This window comes from Camponotus floridanus, unplaced genomic scaffold (genome assembly GCF_003227725.1).
Source record: "Camponotus floridanus strain SB8 unplaced genomic scaffold, Cflo_v7.5 scaffold34, whole genome shotgun sequence".
Taxonomy (NCBI): domain Eukaryota; kingdom Metazoa; phylum Arthropoda; class Insecta; order Hymenoptera; family Formicidae; genus Camponotus; species Camponotus floridanus.
This window is the reverse complement of record NW_020229481.1, coordinates 1,522,354-1,544,300: the sequence shown is the minus strand read 5'-3', so window position 1 is coordinate 1,544,300 and position 21,947 is coordinate 1,522,354. Positions and strand designations below refer to the sequence as shown.

The 21,947-nt window shown below is 27.3% G+C and overlaps 3 protein-coding genes across 6 annotated transcripts in view; 1 reads left to right on the top strand and 2 right to left on the bottom strand.

Moving 5' to 3' along the window:
• LOC105255741 (transcription initiation factor TFIID subunit 3) overlaps positions 1–8,520 on the top strand; it is a 29,026-nt gene extending 20,506 nt beyond the window's left edge. For 2 of the 3 annotated variants that reach the window (XM_025410698.1, XM_025410697.1), the window contains exons 9-10: positions 5,772–5,872; positions 7,560–8,520. In XM_025410698.1, the coding sequence (XP_025266483.1) occupies positions 5,772–5,872; positions 7,560–7,695 (237 nt within the window). In that variant the 3' untranslated portion in view covers positions 7,696–8,520. Of the gene's footprint in view, positions 1–4,979; positions 5,075–5,771; positions 5,873–7,559 lie in introns of all 3 variants that reach the window. The other variant, XM_025410699.1, reaches the window with a different exon arrangement.
• Positions 8,521–9,978: 1,458 nt separating this feature from the next.
• On the bottom strand, positions 9,979–11,592 carry LOC105256698 (CCR4-NOT transcription complex subunit 11). Its single transcript, XM_011266852.3, has one exon. The coding sequence runs from the start codon at positions 11,433–11,435 to the stop codon at positions 10,074–10,076; it is 1,362 nt and encodes a 453-aa protein (XP_011265154.1). The 5' UTR covers positions 11,436–11,592; the 3' UTR covers positions 9,979–10,073.
• A 2,548-nt stretch (positions 11,593–14,140) lies between these two features.
• Positions 14,141–21,715, bottom strand: LOC105256697 (exocyst complex component 6B). Of its 2 annotated transcripts, XM_011266851.3 has the most exons (14): positions 21,220–21,715; positions 21,039–21,133; positions 19,995–20,160; positions 19,574–19,860; positions 19,373–19,475; positions 18,964–19,206; positions 17,884–18,051; positions 17,747–17,818; positions 17,198–17,332; positions 16,760–17,130; positions 14,856–15,090; positions 14,650–14,791; positions 14,380–14,566; positions 14,141–14,301 (listed from the first exon to the last, which is right to left on the bottom strand). In XM_011266851.3, the coding sequence occupies exons 2-14, from the start codon at positions 21,107–21,109 to the stop codon at positions 14,175–14,177; spliced, it is 2,307 nt and encodes a 768-aa protein (XP_011265153.2). In that variant the 5' UTR covers positions 21,110–21,133; positions 21,220–21,715; the 3' UTR covers positions 14,141–14,174. The 2 variants fall into 2 exon arrangements, with proteins under 2 accessions (XP_011265153.2, XP_025266539.1); XM_025410754.1 differs by having other exon boundaries at positions 21,039–21,715.
• Between the last annotated feature and the right edge of the window lie 232 nt (positions 21,716–21,947).

Sequence of the window (21,947 nt, the reverse complement as noted above, 5' to 3'; positions counted from 1 at the left end):
TTACAGTTTTTTTATCAGATTATAATAAATTTTTGTGATTAAAAGGTTATCTTATAAAATAGAAGAGTAGTAATTTTTAATATTATTCTTATGATTTCCAAAAAAATTTTCTTAGGAAGGATTTATTTATGCAACATTGTAAAATTGATATCTTTTTTTTTGAATGAAAATATTTTATAATATAAAATATTATATAATATATTTAATATTATATAATATTTTATATTATAAAATATTTTCATTCAAAATAGATATCAATTTTACAATGTTGCATAAATCCTTCCTAAGAAAGTTTTTTGGAAATCATAAAAATAATATTGAAAATTAATATATATAAAATATTATATAATTTATTTAATGTCAAAAAACAAACTTTCTTGAAAAGATTCTAATGATATTGAGTGAATTTAAGAACGTGCTATATCATCTGATAATAAATAATAAGAAATGTGATATTAATTTTCGCGTTCTATTTTAAAAAGTTAATTCTTGACTATTAATAACATTTTCAAGGGAGGAAGTTTATTATTAAATATTTTAATATTTTTATAACTAAAAAATGCTTTTAAATGCACATCTAGTAAAATTTCACATTTTTTTCAATAAGAAAATTTACTATCTTTATTAATTTTAGATCTTTTATATTGTAATTTTACCATATTACATTTAGCATTTCTGAAGCATTCTACTTTGAGATATTTTTTCTCTTAAAAAATAAAAATAGAATATAATAAATAAATATGTGAAACAAAATTTTCATTACCTATATTTCTCCCTCGCTTCTTGCCTTTCTTCCTCCCCTTTCTTCTCTCTCACTCCTCTCTCTCTCCTCTCTTTTCGTTACTCTCTCACTCATTTTAATTCTTTTGAAATGAATTCTCATTACTTACAGATAAAAATATTACTGTCATATTCATTGATTTAAAAACAAAATTATATCATTTCCATTATGCTTTTTAAGCAAGAATGGGCTCCTTTTATTTGTTTTATTCGATTTGTTATATTTTGGGATATTTTAAATATATATATAAATCTTTTCTGAACGGCACGCTGAATCTTTTGAGTTTGCTATTTATAGAGTTAATTGCTTCACATATGCAAATGTAAGCATTTCTTCATTTGCAAATAAATATTTCTTCTTCGCAAATATAAACAGTTCTTTATTAAATTAGTAATATTGAATTAGAAAACTAATTTATATAAACATATATATACATTTTAAGAATAAGAAAACATTGGTCCTCTCGTCATTTTATCACATTTATTTATTACATTAACACACTTTAAAATATGGCGCTCATGTACAACATATAATGAATTATACTTGTCTCTTCTTATTATTACAAATTTAAACGATTAATATTTTATAAAATAACAAATATTCTAATCAATTTAATAAACAAATATTTATTTATATTATAAAAGAAAAATGCAGAGCTTATAGAGATATTACTATAAATATATATATATATATATATATATATATATATATATATATATATATCATAATTGATATCACATATATAAAATATATCATTTACCCTAATCTAATGTAAAGGATAATATATGTATAACTAAATTGTCACATCATATTTTTACGCCACTTATTTGGCACTTCAATATATAAGTTCTATAGAGCTTTTATGTTCTCTGTAGCATTAACAATATATAATGTATTAATTAATTAGTTATTATTAATGATATATATAATTTAATAATTAATAACGTAATAGTTTATCTTTAATATTTTTCTACATTGTTACAAAAAGGAAATAACTTTTTTATAATATATCTACATTATATGTATATATTAATTAATAATACGTGCCCAGGTCTCACACACACACACACACACACACACACATACACAATTTACATTGATTTCTCTTTTCTATTTAACAAGTGTAGTTGCTTTAGTGCATACGTATATATTCTTCTCTCTAAAAATATTTATGAAATACTATTAGGATTTGTATGTTATCTCTGAATTTGCCGTTTGTCTAATTAATTAGTAGTTATAAGAGCATGCATTTTTTATTAATTATTAGAAAGTAAATAATTAACTAATATCATTTTTTGGTATATATTTTTTATTTTTAAATTTTATTATAAGAATTTTACTTAAAATATAATGCTAAGAAAGATTTTATTTTTTTATTTTATCAAATATATATATATATTAGGGTGTCCCTTATTTACTAATTTTGAAACTTTTCTACTGTCACTTTTTAAAAAGATTTCTATAAAATGGATAAAAATAAGTTCTATTTTTTTATTTATTTTTAATCCGTGTGAACAAACATTAATATTTTTAAAATAGACTGTTTAAGTAAAAGATATTATTAAATTTATTTTCATAATTTCCCATATTTTCATTATTTTCATAATTTCTCAATTAAAAATTATTCTATAAAAGTAAAAAAATTAATTATAAGTTGTTATTTTTAAAACTTATGTTTTATCCAGATAGATTGATGTACATAAACTTTAAGTATATCATGAAATTCATCAACGTTGAATCCCTGACTGATCAGATCGCACTCATATTTATTGAATGAAATAGAAATATAAAAAATATATGAAAAAAAAGATCAAAATTTATTTTTTAAAAAACCTAATGTCATGTTAATATGAAAATCTGTAAAATATAACTTTTGATTTTATTGCTGCATTATACAACAAAATATGGTAATACTTTAGAAAATACATCAGGATCGAATCGTCTTGATCTTGACATATGTTGTTTTATCTTAAAATTCTACGAATCAAATATTAATTCAGATATCAATTCAAAGGCAATAAAAAAATTATGCAGTCATTTTTGGTATTTATTCGAAGATACAAAGATATAGCTTTAACGTTTTTTAAAGGCACCATACTGATTAAAACAAAAAACTTGTTATAAAATTACTCCAAAATGATATTATTTTTCCTAAATAGTGTTTCATGATTTTACTAAAAAATATTGATTGAAATATTGATGACATTTTAAATATGTTTCAGTTTCTCAGTTTTAAATTTACTATTTATTCGCATTGGATTCTTAGCAACAGTTAACTAATCTAGTTGCTTTTTACAAATACAAGGTCATTTAGTTGATTTGACTTCTTACATTTTTAAGAAAAACTATATGTTCATTTCACACAACTTAAAATTGTTTTTATGATTTAAAAACAATATTTTGAATTTGACTTTTTGACTTAAGATCTAATAACATAAGATATGAATGTTATCTAAATGAAAAAAATTATAAAACCCTAAAAATAGTAAATTATATCGAAAAGGTAATAAAGTTGATGGGGATTATAACAAATGTGTTATAAGAAATGCAGAACAACAGAAAGTTTTTCTGCATTGTGTGCAAGAATACAGACGTTTCGAACTTTAAAAAGGATACTTTAAAAATGCAATATTATTAATTTTAGAAATTAAATTTATATTTCTGATTCATTAAAATGTATATATTTTTTACTTTAATTTAGATATTTTAAATTATTATTATTTAGAATAATAATTTAAAATAATCATTTATCTCATTATAATTTAACCTTACTACTTCTGTATTTCTTATTATATAACTTTATTACTTATTTTTAGCATTTTTGATTTTTAAAACGTAATGTTTTAAAAAATTTTCTCGCCTTATTATTATTATATCAGATATGTTATAAATGTATATGTAAGTCATTTGATGTTATAAAACATTATACCTACCGGATTTGAAAAATTCCATTTTGATGTTTTTTTTTTTTAATTACGTTTTATTTTTTATCGAAGCCTTGTCGGGATGGAATTAATCTGAAGACTGAAATTTTTTTATGTCATTTTTTTGTATGATTTTTATACCAATTGTAAACTTTATAAGAAGTCAGATGGAAAAATGTAGAATTTTTTTTATCATGTATAAATAAGGGATATCTTAATATATATATACACACACACACATAGGGTGTTTCATTTTAATTTCTCCAGGCAAATATTTCGGAAAATAATGAAAAATCGAAAAAATGTTTCAAACAGAAGTTGTATGGTTTCTAGGGAAACATAAGATGGTGCCATTGGTTTGACCTTGAAGAGTCATTTGAAGGTCACGTGAAGGTCACTTCAATTTTTTTAAATGGAAGGCCCTATATATTTTTGCACATTCTTGTAGCTCATCTCGAGAGCTTTCCAAAACACTATAATTAAGTTAGTTTTCATTAAGTACTTTCCAAGTTATGAGGCTTGAAATTATTTCTTAATTTTACATAAACCGTAAAATATCTTGTAAAATATTCATTTTTCGATTATCTTATCTTAATATTTTTATATACAAAATAATGAAAGGAATCAATTGGTGTAAAGAAAACACAGAGTTGTTTCAAAGAAAAAATATGTAATTGTTAATTACAAATTACATATTTTTTCTTAAAAATATGTAATTTATGTGTTTTCTTTACACCAATTGATTCCTCTCATTATTTTGTACATAAAAGTATTAAGGTAAGATAATCGAAAAATGAATATTTTAGATATTTTATGGTTTATGTAAAATTAAGAAATGATTTCAAGCCTCATAACTCAAAAAGTGATGAAAAAACGTTTGTTTATTTATAGTGTTTTGGAAAACTCTCGAGATAAGCTACAAGAATATGCAAAAATATATAGGGTGTTCCATTTAAGAAATTCAAAATGACTTTCACGTAATCTTCATGTGACTCTTCGAGGTCAAACTAATAGCATTATCGTATGTCCCCCTAGAAACCATACTACTTTTGTCTAAAACATTTTTTCGATTTTTCATTATTTTCCGAAATATTTGCCTGAGGAAATTAAAATGAAACACCCTGTATATATTTACGATACATAGCTTATTAGAGATATTAATAAAAACAGCTGAAAGTATAAAATTAAACCGTTGCATGAGATTTGCACGTTCCATAAAAGAATTTAGCATGAAAGACCCGTTAGGAATATAACTGACGGTTTTAACGGTACAGAGGTGAAAGCAGATCCAATTACTAAAAAGGACGATGCTAAAGAAGACAAAGAAAATGGCAGGAACATGTTGCCTACAACACCAGCCACTACTGTGGTGAGTACGCTTTATACCCCTTTCAAAGAATGTTGCAAGGCATTTTCTGTTCGCCGAAGCTATGAACAATTAATTTTCATACTTTATAATACGCTCAACATGATGCAACATCATATGATATAATATAATGCAAAAATATAAATATTGAAATATTTCTTTCTTGTTAACTCTTTTAAATAGGATTGTTTTACACATAAAAAGCTAGAATATGATTTAAAGAATATATACATATGCATGTTGAATATTAAAGAAAGAAGAGACAAGTTCATCTCCTCATGTGCCATTAAATCATTTCATTGAAGTACATCAGTCCCCATATTATTTAAGACTCAAGAAATTTTGAAATAGTATGGAAATGTATTTTAAGATATTATATAATATCTTATTATTATATTAAGTATATTTTTTTTAATGAATGAGACAATTATTTATAGACAATTTAACAAAAAATACATATATTGATATGAAATTCATTGATTACATTTCCCTACAAAGTCAAAACGAGTACATTATTATGGAATTTTAACATATTTTATCAAAATATATATTTGAATAATTAATCCAATGTTGGCAAATGTATTTGAACAATTTTCTATTCTAGAGCAAGTCTCTAGAATAAATTCATGAAAAAGATGGGTTGGGTTAGACAAAAACTCGTAAAGTTTCTGTTCTGTTTATCTTGAGATGAGTGTTACAGGATCGAGGTGGTCGACAAGTATGGATATGTCCTGCATGCGGCAACCAGGATGATGGCTCCCCAATGATCGGCTGTGATGATTGTGACGCATGGTATCATTGGTAAATAACTGGTTGGATTATATAAATTAATTAATTAATTATTTAATTTAATTATAATTAAAATTAAATTAAATTTCAATTTAATTTAAAATTAAATTTTAATTAAAGATAAAACCATTGAGTTTATATTTGGAAACTTTATTCTTTTTCTTAGAAAAAAGTAAAGAGAAAGGGCGGTGAAGGGAATAGAAAAAAAGAAAAAAGGAGAGAGAAAGATAACATATACAGGGTCCCAGACCACCTTGTACATCCCTTTTAAAATGAAAATAAATGTCTTTTTTCAAAAATTGCGAATATTTTTTAATTAAATCGGATACGCTCTATCAAATGCAGTGTTTGCTGTATTGTAGATAATTTCAAAATTATCAAGATAAAGATAAAGTTAAAAATCCGTAAATTTATCTTAGATGAGATAAAGATGATTTTGCTTTTACTTAATCTAGATGAAAGATGAGATGATTATTTGCGATAATCTAGATAATTGTCTAGATATTTTTGTTTATTTTATAAGACTAAAAATATTGTAAAAAATGTGATGCAGATTATAAATGGGATATTAAAATCATAAACACATATTCTTTCTCTTTTCCTAAAGAATATTTAAATAATAACAAAAAGATATATAAATTATGATAAATATTTATTTATTAATTTATATTTATAATATATATATATAATATATTAATAATATAAGAATCAATGTGTAACAATACATATATCATTTTTATAAACTATACATTAATGCATTGCACAAATTTAAATAAAACAAGTACAAGATAAAGTATATTTGTAATATTATTTTCCAAATAAAAAATATATTTTAGATATTTTAGATAGATTTTTAGAAGCTTGCCTGGAAAACTCTTTTGCATAATGAAAACGTCATCTTAGACAATTTTTAGACAAGATGACATATATTTTTTATCTAAGATAAAGATAAAGATACTTTGTATTTCTTCATCTAATTAAAGATAAAGATGATCCATTTTTTATCTAGATAAGTATCTAGATAATTTTATCTAGATACCAACAAAGACTGATCAAATGGTAATATTTTCAACTTTTGATTCTGACCAGAAATACGTCATCCGGATCGAAAGTTGAATTTTTTAAGGGAATATAGTACTTTTTATTACAGATTTGAATTGTACGTGAAAAAATAAGAAACTTTTGTATCAAACGTTATTTTCTGAAAGTGCCTCTGTCAATCTTAAAATTGACCTTGAGATGTGATGATAACTGTGATGAAATAATGAACTTCAATTTTAAAATTGACAGAGACACTTTCAGAAAAAACGTTTGTTACAAAAGTTCCTTATTTTTTCACATACAATTTGAATCTGTAATAAAAAGTACCATGTTCCCCTAAAAAAAATTCAATCCGATTTGGATGACATATTTCTGGTCGGAATAAAATGTTGAAAATATCATTTTTTAGAGCGTATCCGATTTACTTTAAAAATTGTTCGCGATTTTTGATAAAAGACATTTGTTTTCATTTTAAAAGGGCTGTACGGGTGGTCTGGGACATCTTATATATATAAGTTTTTCAATATTAAAATAATTTAAGAAAATTTATTTGAATAATAAGATTCAAATGTATTTTTAATATATTAGTAAAAATATATAATGTAACACACGCACACACATACACACACACTAAATTAAAAATATTTGGATATTGCAGGGTATGCGTTGGAATGCAGGTTCCACCAGCTGATGATGAGGATTGGTACTGTCGATTTTGTATAGCGAAAAAACAGGAACTTCTTCATGACAAAAAGAAGAAAAAACGAAAGAAAAAAGTTAAAGTAACGGCCTAGTATAAACCAACCGGGTCTAATTGCATGAGACCCGGTGTCACCATACCATTTACTACCAAAGTTAAAACAAAAGACAACAAAATTGGCGTTAAAAGCGTAAAAATGAAAAAGGTGTCCAAGAGTGATGTTAAAATGAAGGGGAAATCCATCATAACTAAAGGAAAGACTGCAAAGAACATAGTGAAAGTTAAGAGTGTAAAAAAGAAATAAACAATTGTTGTATTATGCAGTACAATTGAAATAGCGGAAATGTTATTTTCTAAATTGTAGGATAAATATAAATGATTCTATTCTGTATCAATTGCCTATAACAATCCTGTATTACATTCACAATATATATCTTTATGTTGATATTATATTCATTAAAAACTAAAATATCAACAGATACAAATGTCATTAAAAGTATGGATACTTTTACAGATTTTATACAGATTTTCATTTTTCTATTTTGTATGCACATTTATGCGTTTTGTCACACATAGTATGTGATTTGTTACACAGCGTGAAATTTGTAGTATATTTTCCTAGCTCCATTCAACTTACATCACTTCTTCACACTGTCACTGCTTTTAGCAGACTTAATGTAGAAGATAAAATATCATCTACTTTTAATGGAGAAATGTATAGAAATCAATTATGTGTAAAAACCATATTAATCATCATGAATGTAAAGCATTATGTGTGTGTATGTGTGTGTGTTTGAGTGTGTGTGTGTGTGTGTATGTTTTTTTTATGTAAATATATGATTATTGATAAGAAGTATACATCAATTTCCAGATCAAATAAATGATGAAATACTTTGATAACGATTTTATTATGTAATACTATCACTTTATTTTAATTTATATTAATAGTAATTATATTTATGGTGTAACTATAATTATAGTGTGTGTATATATACATACACACACCGCACATATGTCTACATGTTTATTATGACTATAGCAATTATATATATAATTATATATATTATAATTATTTGCATGTATATAGCATAATTAGTTGCATGTATAAAATGTGAAATGTTGTTTAATTCTGAAGGGCTACGAAATTTTGTCTATTTTTGAAAGATGTATTTATTTTTGATAAATGCTAGCTCTAAGTAAATTCAATGATATATAACAATGATATATAACATTGTTGTGAAGTGCAAAAAATCAATGATTGTATTTTGAACGAAATATGGATTTATGGAAAATATATAGTATCACAATGCACGCGAATCTTATATAAAAAGCAGAGCACATATGATATATAATCAAAATCGATGTAATCTCGAAATAAACATAGGAAGAGTACAGTGAAATAAGATTAAAGAAATATATTGGAATGTTTAATATAATGACTGAATTATTACAAGACTAAGCAAGAATAAATAAAAGTAGTGAATTAATTTATATTACACTTGAGTTATTCTTTTAGCAAAAAAAGTATATACGTCTTTCGAAAATAGATGTAATATTTTTTATCTCTTATTGTAGTATGTGCTCATCACATTTATGAAAAGATAAAAGTAAAATTGATGAGATATTTTGGATAATAAATAAAATTATTAGTTAAATCAATATGCAAATGCCTTGAGCAAAATTATAATTAATTTCATTCATAAAACTTAATTTTAATTCAAATCAATTGATATATGATTATAAATATCTATAGTAATTATATCAATCTAATTATATAACAAATTATAGATGTTTGTAATTATAATTTATTATATAAAACTTAAGCATATATATATTTATACATAGATATAAATTTATCTATGTACTTTTTTTCTACAATGTAAACTAAATATATATTATAGAAGCAAATCAATTATTATTATGAATTGTATATATATTAATATGTAAGATATTTATATGAATATATATGGTGCAAAATTGTATTGATTGCAATATTTATTATTGTAATCTCCTGTTTTTGTAAAAGATACGATAGACACAAATGTGTAAACAAAATTTTTTTAACTAAATAAATTATCATTATTTACATGTGCAAGGCATTTATTTATTTATTATATGATAGTATGTGTGTTATGAACACAGAAATATAGTAAATTACACAAACCTGTTAAAAAATATTTGCATTAAAATATATTATTTCCAATGTGTGTGTATGTTTCATATATATATATATATATATATATATATATGTTTATATATATAAAATTTAAAAAGATATTTGTTATATTTAAGTGTTTTTCTTGATATAATTCATATTTTATACCCAATCTAATTATGACAGGTGACAAAAAAATACAATACACATATAAATATAACATGATATAAATATATAATTAGACAATAATATCTGTTGGAAGTGTACATCTGTTAAAAAGCTAGATGGTTTTTATCGCATAACACATTTTATTTTTTTCAATAGATATCAATTTTATTTTTTGTAGATGAAGCATTAAGTCCACCAGTATCACCAGATTCAAGTTGTTTTAGGAGTCGAAATAATGCAGCAGCTTCTCTAATTCGACTAAATTCAATACAAAAAGCTTGGACTTCAATAAATAGTTCTTGCACATTGATGATTTTGTTCCTTATTAAGGATTGCAAAAATACACAAACGAGTCGCACAAGCCGGCTTTGCATATAGCGATCCTTAATAGTTTCACAAGTGGATATACAATTGCTGACATATAAATGTACAAATTCTGTTGGTAGATCCACAGTAGTGGTTAATCTATTCACGACTTCCATAGAATGAAGGGACATTTCCATGTTTACTAATACACTGAAATATTCAGTGATTTGGCTAGATTGCATCAGCTTTAATAAAACTTCAATGGCAATTAGAGGATTATTCTCAACTAAATCTGGTAATTTACAAGGCGTAAGTCCGATGTGATAGACGAGCTTCGGATCATTCTCCAATTCATTGACCAAATGCTGCTGTTGTGGCAGAGTTAGTACACCTTTAAAAGCCTTCCCCATTAATTTACGAGCTTCCGCACCAGCGCAATTTGATACGCACATGCTAGCATCATATTCAATTGTAAATTGCGTCGGTTCTGTGACATTAAACCAAGCTATTTCATTAATAGAATGATAAAGAGGTGGCACCAGCCTGAGAAATTCAGGATGATAACTTTGTTTGCATAAAGGTGGGTCACCAACAATAAGGGTTTCTGTTATGTTTCTCACAGTAGTTTCATCGAATTCTGTTTCCTTAGAATGATCCATATCAGGCAGAATAACAGGATTTCCACATTTACTAACAGAGGGTAATTCTGATTGATGTTCCGCTAATTGCAATTGTAAATTAGTTAAATCAATAGATGACACAGAGACAAAAGACAATTCGTCCATAATCTGATGAGGTGTTTTCTTCATAATGTCCTTATGATTGTATCCCAATAAATTGACCAACAAATTCTTCTCGCATTGAGACAGAAGTGGTATATGACCCGTGTGATTGGCCAGTTTGGAGTTTTCATTATTAGTGTTTTCTTGTTTTAGAATCTGCACGAATACACTGGCAAAAGGTGTGGAAGCTAATGGTTCTCCTTTATATAGATCAAACAGCAGTGTTAACGCTATGATACGTTGAACTTGTTTTGGCAGCAAATCAATGTGTTGCAGCTGTAGCAATAATATTGTTCCCACCTTAAAGCGATTCTCCTTAGAAAAGCTTTGGTGCAGTTGATTACAGAGACTTTCCAAGGTGGTATCTAAATTTTCTTCGTCGAGGAGATCCAGTAGCTTTATTAAAGTTTTCGGAGCGAGCATCTTTACTGCGCGATGAGTCGAGCATTCGCGACGACTCGCTTGTTATATTTGACAAGATTCTCTTCTGCATTTATTTCGTAATATCATAAGAAAAATAATATGTGTGTCGTATTATGTGAATATCTTAGAGCAGAGTATTTGCAAATGAATATTATTATTCAAAATTGCAAAAAATATATATATATATATATATATATACATCTGAGAGAAGAATAAAGGTGCATTTTCACTGCCTCTGAAACTGATCATTTGAGCGACAAAATGATCACGTGACGACTTTTGTCGCTAAACTATGGAGATTGCCCGATTAGACACAGCCAATCATATCGACCGATGTCTAGGGTAAATAGCACGATCAAGCACGATTAGTCAATCAAAGCTAGTTGTGTCCAATTGTACTGTGTCTAATCGGAGGTGTCTCCTAAACTATTACAGCGGCAGCTTGTCGCAAAATTTTAATAAAAATTTTAATAAAAATTTTGCGATAAAAATAACATCAAACACAGTATCAATCGGATAAATGTAGTTAAATATATAATCAAAATTTTTATTATCAGACCAATTAAAAATTATCCGATTTACGTCGTGTTTGATATCATTTTAATCGCAAGAATCTCAATAATTCATTAAAATTATTTTCAAATGAACAAAATAAAAAATAAGAGTTTCAGTTTTTATTTTATAAGATGTTTACATTCGCGCTGAATCCGCTTATCTTTACGACCTGTCAAGTGCGAGAGCGACAGCGAGTCAAGAGCGAGCGAGATGATCTATCATCAAAGAATTCCAAAGTCTCTTACAATCGGCTTCTTCAGTTTCTCTATCCATTTGCAATTTACAAGATTATAAAATAAAATCTGAAACTTTTATTTTTTATTTTAACGATATGAAAGTAATTTTAATGAATTATTGAGATTTTTGTGATTAAAATGATATCAAACACGACGTAAATCGGATAATTTTTAATTAATCTGATAATAAAAAGTTTGATTATATATATTTAACTACATTTATCCGATTGATACCGTGTTTGAAGTTATTTTAATCGCAAAATTTTTAAATTGTCATAGGCCGCTTGCCAGCGGCAGACTTGATAACGAGATGAACATGACAGTATATCAGTACGTAAGGGGATTGCTCGATTAGACACAGTACGATTAGACACAGCCAATCATATCGACCGATGCCTAGGGTAACCAGCACGATCAAGCACGATTAGCCAATCAAAGCCAGTTGTGTCCAATTGTACACTCACGACAACGGTTCGTTCCATGCTCCCTCTCGCGGGGCAAGGGGAGCGTAGCCTCTAACCAATCAGCCACTGCCACTCTGCCAGCTGATTGGTCACTTCTACACTGCCCTTGCCCCGCGAGAGAGGAGCCACGGAACGAATCGTTGTCGCGCAGTGTACTGTGTCTAATCGGAGGTGTCTCAATGCGACCCCGAAACACACCCAATGTCTAGTAATAAAAATTTAATAGATACCATAATGATAAGTAGATTGTATATTCTTCATAGAAAATGTATTAATATATATAATATATTATAGATATTATTATACAATATATATTATAGAATTGCGCGTTAGCAGCAATTACAACATGAAGTATTACAATATAACCAAACATAGAAGGTATAATTGGCATAAATATATGTTTTCTAAATACAACATGAATATTATTTATTACTATGTATTCTTTGTATAGGATATAACGTGTGGAGTGTGCACGTTGAAAATCAATAAAAACAATGTTTTTAATCACGAATGCATGAAACATTGGCATAGGCACACTGCGCATGTCACACTTTTCGACGCTTTAACACTCGACGCTCAGACGCTCCCATGTAAAGGCACCTTAAGGCCCAGTTCCACAATCCAGTTAATCCGAGTTTAAGTAGCAAATGGACCAATCAGGACCCAGTTTAACGTATTAAACTCGGATTAACTCAAGTTGTGGAACCGGGCCTAAAAGTGGCATATGAGCGTTCTGATTGGCTACAGGCCACTTTTAAAAGCCTTTTTATCGATAAAAGAGGATTCAGAATATGGACCTTTGGGTACTTTCTATAGTTCATGTCATGCATATTATACATTTTCTATCGCTTCATACGCATCATGAGTGAATCGGAAAGTACCCTTTATTGTACCCCTTATTATCGAGTTAGGCCCGATTCCATAACTCAAGTTAATCCGAGTTTAATACGTTAAACTAGATTGGTCCATTCACTACTCGAATTAACTGGATTGTGGAACTGGGCCTTAATCGATTAAATTATAAGGCCGCAGCACACACTTTTGCATAAACGCATAACCAGACGCATAAGGAAATTGATTGGTCCCCAAGTATATGCATAAGAAAATGAACCAATCAATTTTCTTATGTTTATGGTTATGCGCTTATGCAAAAGTGTGTGCTGCGGCCTTAAACATTGGTAACATAGGCAATGTAAGTCAAGTAATTAAACTTAAGAAACATTTTTTCAAAAACGTACATGTTTTCAAGTTTTTATTTTTCAAATAAAAAAAAATTGTACTTAAAATTATCACTTATTTCAAAGAATCAAAGAATATTTGCAAAATATACAACATATCAATTATAGCATAAATATGAAAAGTCAAATATACGAATAATTTTTATAACATTCATTACCAAGAATCGACTTTTCATAATTATATATATAAAAATTATATATTTACTTTCTTAGAATACATACATTACATTAAATTCAATAAAACTTTTACTGCTGTTGGGTAGTCTGTGCCAGTTGACGTAATTGCTTTAATACAGTTTCAAGCAATTTTTTTTTATCTCTTTCGCTTTTTTTTAACACAGAAAACATTGTTTTTTTATCAGATTCTTTCAATCTAAAAAATATATGTATTAAGATTTTGTAATTAATAATGTGACAACAAGAGATGTAATATAATACATATAGTATATACTTTTCCAGCAGAAGGACAGCCATATTCGGAGTTACTAAATTATATTTATTACATTCATGACCATAATCATGAAAATAGGTAGGCCAATCCCAACTCATAAATAAATCTAGTAATTGTCTTAATTGCAAGAAATATTGTAATAAAGTCCCTTCTGGTAAACCAACTACTGGTTCAGAAGCAGCAAATTCTGGAAATTACAATATTGAATTTTTTTTAAAGTATATATTGAGAAAAAAATATATATTGAGAAAAAAACATAATGAAACTTACGTTCACATTGTATCGTATCTAAATTAACTTGTTGTAATGCACCCATAGATATCTGTTTCACATCTTCACTGATTAATATGTCTAATATAGCTTTAGCAATATGAGAACATGCAGATTTGCATGCCACTTGAGCTACTTCATCCTAAAATATATCAATTATTATATATTTTAGAAACACATAATGGTCATTATGTTGTAATATTTACTGGTAAATTAGTGAAGCACGTGAAAGTGCTCTGCAAGAACGCTATGAGATCCGTAATGAATCCCGAAGCATGTCCTTGAGGTTCTGCTAAATTCCAATCATAATTCTCCAATTCTAAAAATTCATCCAACTTCTTTTTCAATTTATCGCAGATCTGTTTTTCGGCATCATCCCGCGCGACTCGAAACATAGCAGATTCAACGCCCACACAACTCAATTGCCCTTGATGACATGTGCTAAAAAAATTATTATAATAAATATATATATATAAATATATAAATTATATATATATATATATATATATATATATATATATATATATACAGGGTGTCCCACCTAGAAATGGCCACCCCCTTTTATCTTTTAAACTAAAAGAGATAGACCATAACAAATATACAGGGTGACCCATTTTAATCTCCCCACCTAAATTTCTCGGAACCTAAGCAAGATAGAGAAAAATGTTTTAGACAAAAGTTGTATGGTTTCAAGGGGGACATAAGATGGTGTCATTAGTTTGATCTTGAAGAGCCACCTGAAGGACACGCGAAGGTCAGCTCCAACGAAAAGACATAGTTATTTTTAAGAAAAAATATGTAATTGTTAATTGCAAATTACATATTTTTTTTCGAAACAACTATGAGTTTTCTTTACACCAATTGATTCCTCTCATTATTTTGTACATAAAAGTATTAAGATAAAATAATCGAAAAATGAATATTTTACAAGATATTTTACGGTTTATGTAAAATTAAAAAATGATTTCAAACCTCATAACTTGGAAAGTACTTAATGAAAACTAACTTAATTATAGTGTTTTGGAAAGCTCTTGAGATGAGCTACAAGAATATGCAAAAGCATATAAGGTGTCCCATTTAAAAAGTTGGAGCAGACCTTCGCGTGTCCTTCAGGTGGCTCTTCAAGATCAAACTAATGACACCATCTTATGTCCCCCTTGAAACCATACAACTTTTGTCTAAAACATTTTTCTCTATCTTGCTTAGGTTCCGAGAAATTTAGGTGGTCGGATTAAAATGAAACACCCTGTATATTAAGATATGCAGGGTGGCCCATTTTAATCCATCCAGGCGAATATCTCGAAAACCAAGCCCAGGAGAGAAAAATGTTTCAGACAAAAGTTGTTTGGTTTCGAGGGGGCCATAAGATGATACCATTGGTTTTACCTTGAAGAGTCATTTGAAGGCCACGTGAAGGTCACTTCAATTTTTTTAAATGGCACCCCCTATTTTTTATTACATCTTCTTGTAGCTAACTTCGAAAGCTTTCCAAAATGCTTTAATAAAATATTTTTTCGTCAAGTACTTTTCGAGTTATGAGACTTGAATAATTTCTTAATTCTACATAAATCATAAAATATCTAGTAAAATATTCATTTTTCGATTATCTTGCCTTAATACTTTTATGTACAATTTGCAATTGTTAATTGCAAATTACATATTTTTTCTTAAAAATAACTATGTGTTTTCTTTACACCAATCGATTTCTCACATTATTTTGTGCATAAAAGTATTAAGGTAAAATAATCGAAAAATGAATATTTTACTAAATATTTTATGATTTATGTAGAATTAAGAAATTATTCAAGCTTCATAATTCGAAAAATACTCAACGAAAAAATATTTTATTATAGTGTTTTGGGAAGGTCTCGAGCTACAAGAATATGTAATAAAAAATAGGGAGGTGCCATTTAAAAAAATTGAGGTGACCTTCACGTGAACCTTCAAATGACTCTTCAAGATCAAACCAATGGTATCATATTATGGTCCCCTCGAAACCAAACAACTTTTGTCTGAAACATTTTTCTCTCCCGGGCTTGGTTTTCGAGATATTCGACTGGATGGATTAAAATGGGCCAAAAGAAAAATAAACGGTATACTAGATTCTTACCCAGTAATATTAGTCACAAATTCTTCTAAATATTTTGTAGATTTTTCAAGATATCCTGTGTTTATTATAATTTGTACTACTTGTAAAAGCGCTAAAGATGGTTTACGAAACAATGATGATAAACATCCACTGAAAGTTCTTGTTAGTAAAAGATTTGTTGATTTGCATATCATCTCATCAATTTCAGTTTGGGTAAAATTCAAATCCTCTGAGAATTTTAAGCAAGCATAAATAAATTCTTTTACTTGCTGATAGACCTTTGGTACCATGTCCGAAAATGGAAATTTTTTAGGAAATTCAGCTTTTTGCAAATCTTTATCATGATAAGGAAATAGATTAAGAATTTCATCGTATTCTGTTTGTGTTGTGACCTGAAACATAATCAAAAAAATAATTCAAAGAAAGTCATAGATCAAATATTTTGATCATTTGAATTACTTGAATTGGCAAGAAATTATCTTCATCTAAAATATTCCTAAATACTTGAACCCAGTGTTTCATTAGCACTTCGTTATAATGTACTCTAATTTCTTGTAATAAATCCCAAAGTTGTCCCACGGAATAGCCATAATTCTGTTTAAAATAAATAGAAAGTTGTTTAGTTGCATATGCTAGAATGTATTCCAAAATTTGATGTCTTTTTAATAACAGATTCTCTGAAAATAATTTTTCTTCAATAAAAATGTCAAAAGTCATTATTTTTTCATTACTGTGTTAATATATATCTTTGTAACTAAACTTTAAAATTCTATTAAAGTAAACTTTACCTGAAATTAACTGAAAAATATAATTTGGCAATCTTTTAATTCTATAAAATTTAATTTATGAAAAATTATTTTTAAAACGTTTATAATTCGGGAATTGTGATGCCTCAACATTTTTGTTGACGACATATTTTGCAAATTAATCACAAACTTATTATTAAAAGGACATCCGGCAATTTTGAAAGCATCTTGTATAAACAATAAAAGAAATTTTGTTATTTACCCTTAGAGTAGTATTGAATAGCATAATGAGATTCTTGACTTTTAATATAAGTGTAGCATCTGTGCAATATGCCTAAAAAATTCAGATTCGTTCATATTGTAACAAACATATAATACTGAAAATAATGATATATTTACCGAATGTGTGCGTAAAGCATCGACTATTGTGGATAATGTCATATCCCAAAGTTCATCCAAATATGTACGTGTAGCTAGTCCATTACCTGTATTCAATATATGATCTTCTATGACAAAAAAACCAATAATACCATGCAAATAAGTTTGATATCCAACTGTACTCTCATGCTAAAAATAAATAAATAATATTTATTAGCATGTAAACATAGCCTTAATATTTAATGAATAAAAAATTAAAAGAAAAGAAAAATTCAAATAATAATTTAAAAAATTAAAAATTGGCAAGGCGCGATAATTGAAATGAAAGGAAGAAGAGATAATATCTTCTCTTTTTCTCTTTTATTTATTAGTATATTTTAAAATACTTGATTTCATTACAATACATGTATTAAACATGAATATTTTGATAAACCATTTTTTGTTCTATTTTTAGCATGACATTAATTGAAGATTAAAGAACATCAGATAATGACATATAAAATTACATTAATCATTCTGCAATCGACATGCAGACTGTTATATTTCATAGTAATTTGATGAATATTCTTTCGAACAATTCCCATCATTATACCAATGCTGTTATTATGATTCCAACATAACAAGTCTTAATATATTTATATATTTAAGAAAAAGATAAGAATACACACAGAGAGTTATTACACGGAAATCAAATTTTAGTAATAAATAGAGATGCAACTAGTCATTGAACAGAAACTGGAGATAATCAAGAGAACAGATCAGATTCATCATTAGATTCTGCATTTCTTGTACACAAATTGATTGGTAATAACGTTGTGTGTATGTTGTGTGTGTGTATGTATATATAATTTTCCATAATTTGAAATTTGACAAATTATAAATTTGTCTTTGGACATTGAGTCAAAAAACAAACAAGAAATGTTCATGTTTAATGCATATATTGTAATGAAAGCGAGTATTTTTTAAATATACTAAAAAATAAAATACTAATAAATAAAAAAAGAAAGAAGATGTTTCCTTCTCTTTCTTGTGCTCCAATTACTACATCCTGATTTTTACATGCCAATTTTTAATTTTTTAATTATTAATAAGTAAATTTACCATGTTAATAGGTGGTTGTAAAACTAGTCTAGCTTGTTGTTTCCTCTGTTGCCTATAATAAATTTTAAAAGTTTCTTCTTCTCGAAGAACAGTATAAATGTGCATACATCGATATACTGGGCTGAAATCCATTAAATCTTGAGCACTTAATTCCTCTTCAGATTCATTTAATTGATTATTTATATGAGATCTTCTTTTTTTTCTCCCAATAATTTCTGCTTCAACTGCTAATTGTTCAGCAGTCTAATATAAAAAATTTGACAAAATAAATTATACATATGAGATACTTATATATTAATATATTAATTATGATTAATATATTAATTAAATATATTAATATATGAAGATATAAAATATAAATATAAAATATATTAATATAAGATATAAAATATAAAAAAATTATACTCACATGTCTCATTGCAACTTCACCAATCTTTGGTGAATATTTTCTGATATTTTCTAGAAAATCTCGTAAATCAGACATAGAAGCATCTTTTATATTTTCTCGCAATCTGACAAATAAAAAATAATTATATTATAATTCTTATTTTTTTCTCTCTTTATGTGTAACAGGAAAATATTTCCAAATAATGCTTCTAATTAAACTTACTGTGGTATTTGTTGTGTGATTTGAAAAGAAAATCTATAATTTGTAACTCTTGGCAAATCATGATGTTCTAACTGCTCCAGTGTTTTCAATGCTGGATAATAACGCTTATCCTTTAATTGCTTTTGCAACTTTGCATATGCAGCTAAGACAGGAAGACACACAGTAAGACTGTTAACAGCAGCAGCCATATTACTTTCAACCTTGCGAGCTTTTACGAGTTCTTCACCCATTTCAATCACTTTGGTAGATGTAGCAGTAATATGTTTATCAAGCTCTAATATTTCTGTCTGTTTTAAATATTAAAAAATAATCTTTTTAATATATATATTTAATATAACTAAGTTTATAATTACATAATATTACTGTGCAATTAAATTGTTATCATATTTTTATATTACTTTCAAAGCACAATAAAACTAACATTTAATTGTTGAGCTTGAGAGCGAACTTGTAAGAGTTCCCGAATAGAATCAATAAATCCTTGATAATGATGATTGCACATCCTCTCAATATCTTTATCATGATTTTTAATACAATCATCAAGTTTTTCCATAAATTTTTGATGTTCTTGTCCATCATAAATTGCTCTATAACACAAAACATATATAATAATTTTCCTTTTCATCATCTTTAATCATTTCTTAAGTACTTTAAGTATCATTTTTTTATTGTAATAATATCTGAAAACAAGATGGATATATTAATATCAGTAAAATCTATTTCATAAAATATTTGTATTTGAAATATAATACTATATGATTAATTGATGTTCTTGATATGTATCCTATAAATTTATTTAAAATATAAATTATATACAGATTTATTACTAATTCTCTTCAAACTATCAAGTATATATGTGTGTACACACACACACACATACACACACACTCGATAGTTTTTTTGAAGAGAATTATTCTAGCTTACTTCAAGTGCTTTTCAAAACATTATCATGAAGTAGTATACTATCATAAAGTTTTTTCATTGAGTACTTTTCGAGTTATGATGCTTGAAATAATTTCTTAATTTTACATAAACCATAAAATATCTTGTAAAATATTCATTTTTCAATTATCTTACCTTAATACTTTTATGTACAAAATAATGAGAGGAATTAATTGGTGTAAAGAAAACACATAATTGTTTCGAAAAAAAATATAATTGTTAATTGCAACTGTTACTTACATATTTTTTCTTCAAACTTTTTTTTTTGAGAAGATATTGCTCTGACATCCTGTATATATACTTGATATATATATATATGTGTGTGTGTGTGTGTGTGTGTGTGTGTGTGTGTATACACACACATCATACATATATATATGGAGTGTGTGTGTGTGTGTGTGTATGTGTGTGAGTGATATGGTTATGTGTATTTGATATATGTCAATTTTGTTTTTAAACAAGGGGATGGTTTTTTTGAGAGCATATACTCCGATACAACTCATAAATTCATAATTTTACTTACCGGAATGTTGGACCCAAATAATCGTCGATGCATTCAATTTCTTGAATCAGAATATCATATCGCTGCATCATTGTCAAGTTCGAAAACCGTTAAAACTAATTAAAATACAAAACATATATAAAAGATAAGGTTACAAGCATCTATATGTGACACATTATCCATATTATTAGCAGAAAGAAACCTGAAAACTGCTAAAACAACCTCTCGCTTGCAAAGAAAGGACTGATTGTGGGTGCTTTCCAGCAAGCAACACAGGCGACACTGTGTCGCTACAGTGTCGATACAAGTGCTTTCCAACTACGACACAAGTCGACACAATCGTACACAGCAAAAATGCTGTGTTCGCCTGTGTCGTCGTTTTGTAGCACCCCAGTGAGTGCCAACATAACATTTCATATTTGGTATCATTAATTTTTTTAAGAATGGTATTGCGTGATAGAAGATAACCAAACTTTTATATTCGCTAAAAAGACGACTTAAAGACATCTAGACGTCTTTAAGACGACATAATGTTGTGTGGGAACGTTCTGAAAATTTAGACCTAGTGACAACTATTAAAAGTGACTGCCCTGCACTCTAGTGGCAAAATAAGAAAGCTAAAAAGCGTTCCAGCTACAAGTCGACACTGTGTAACACTGTGTCACACAGTGTATCACTGTGTTACCATAGCTGGAAAGCACCCTGTATTCAGTGATGAGTGATGATAGGTAGGCTGCTGGCCGGGTGAGTTTTTCGCGCATGCACCGCGAACGCAGCGAAGTATCTAGTAGAAGCAAAAGGTGTGTCACTGGTCGCCCTTAAATAAATTTCTGAAGGAAAATTTTTAGAAAATTTTTACGAGCGACCAACAGCATACTTTCATTTCATTAATCATTTTTCTCGCTGTACTTTAAAACAGTACGACCTCAG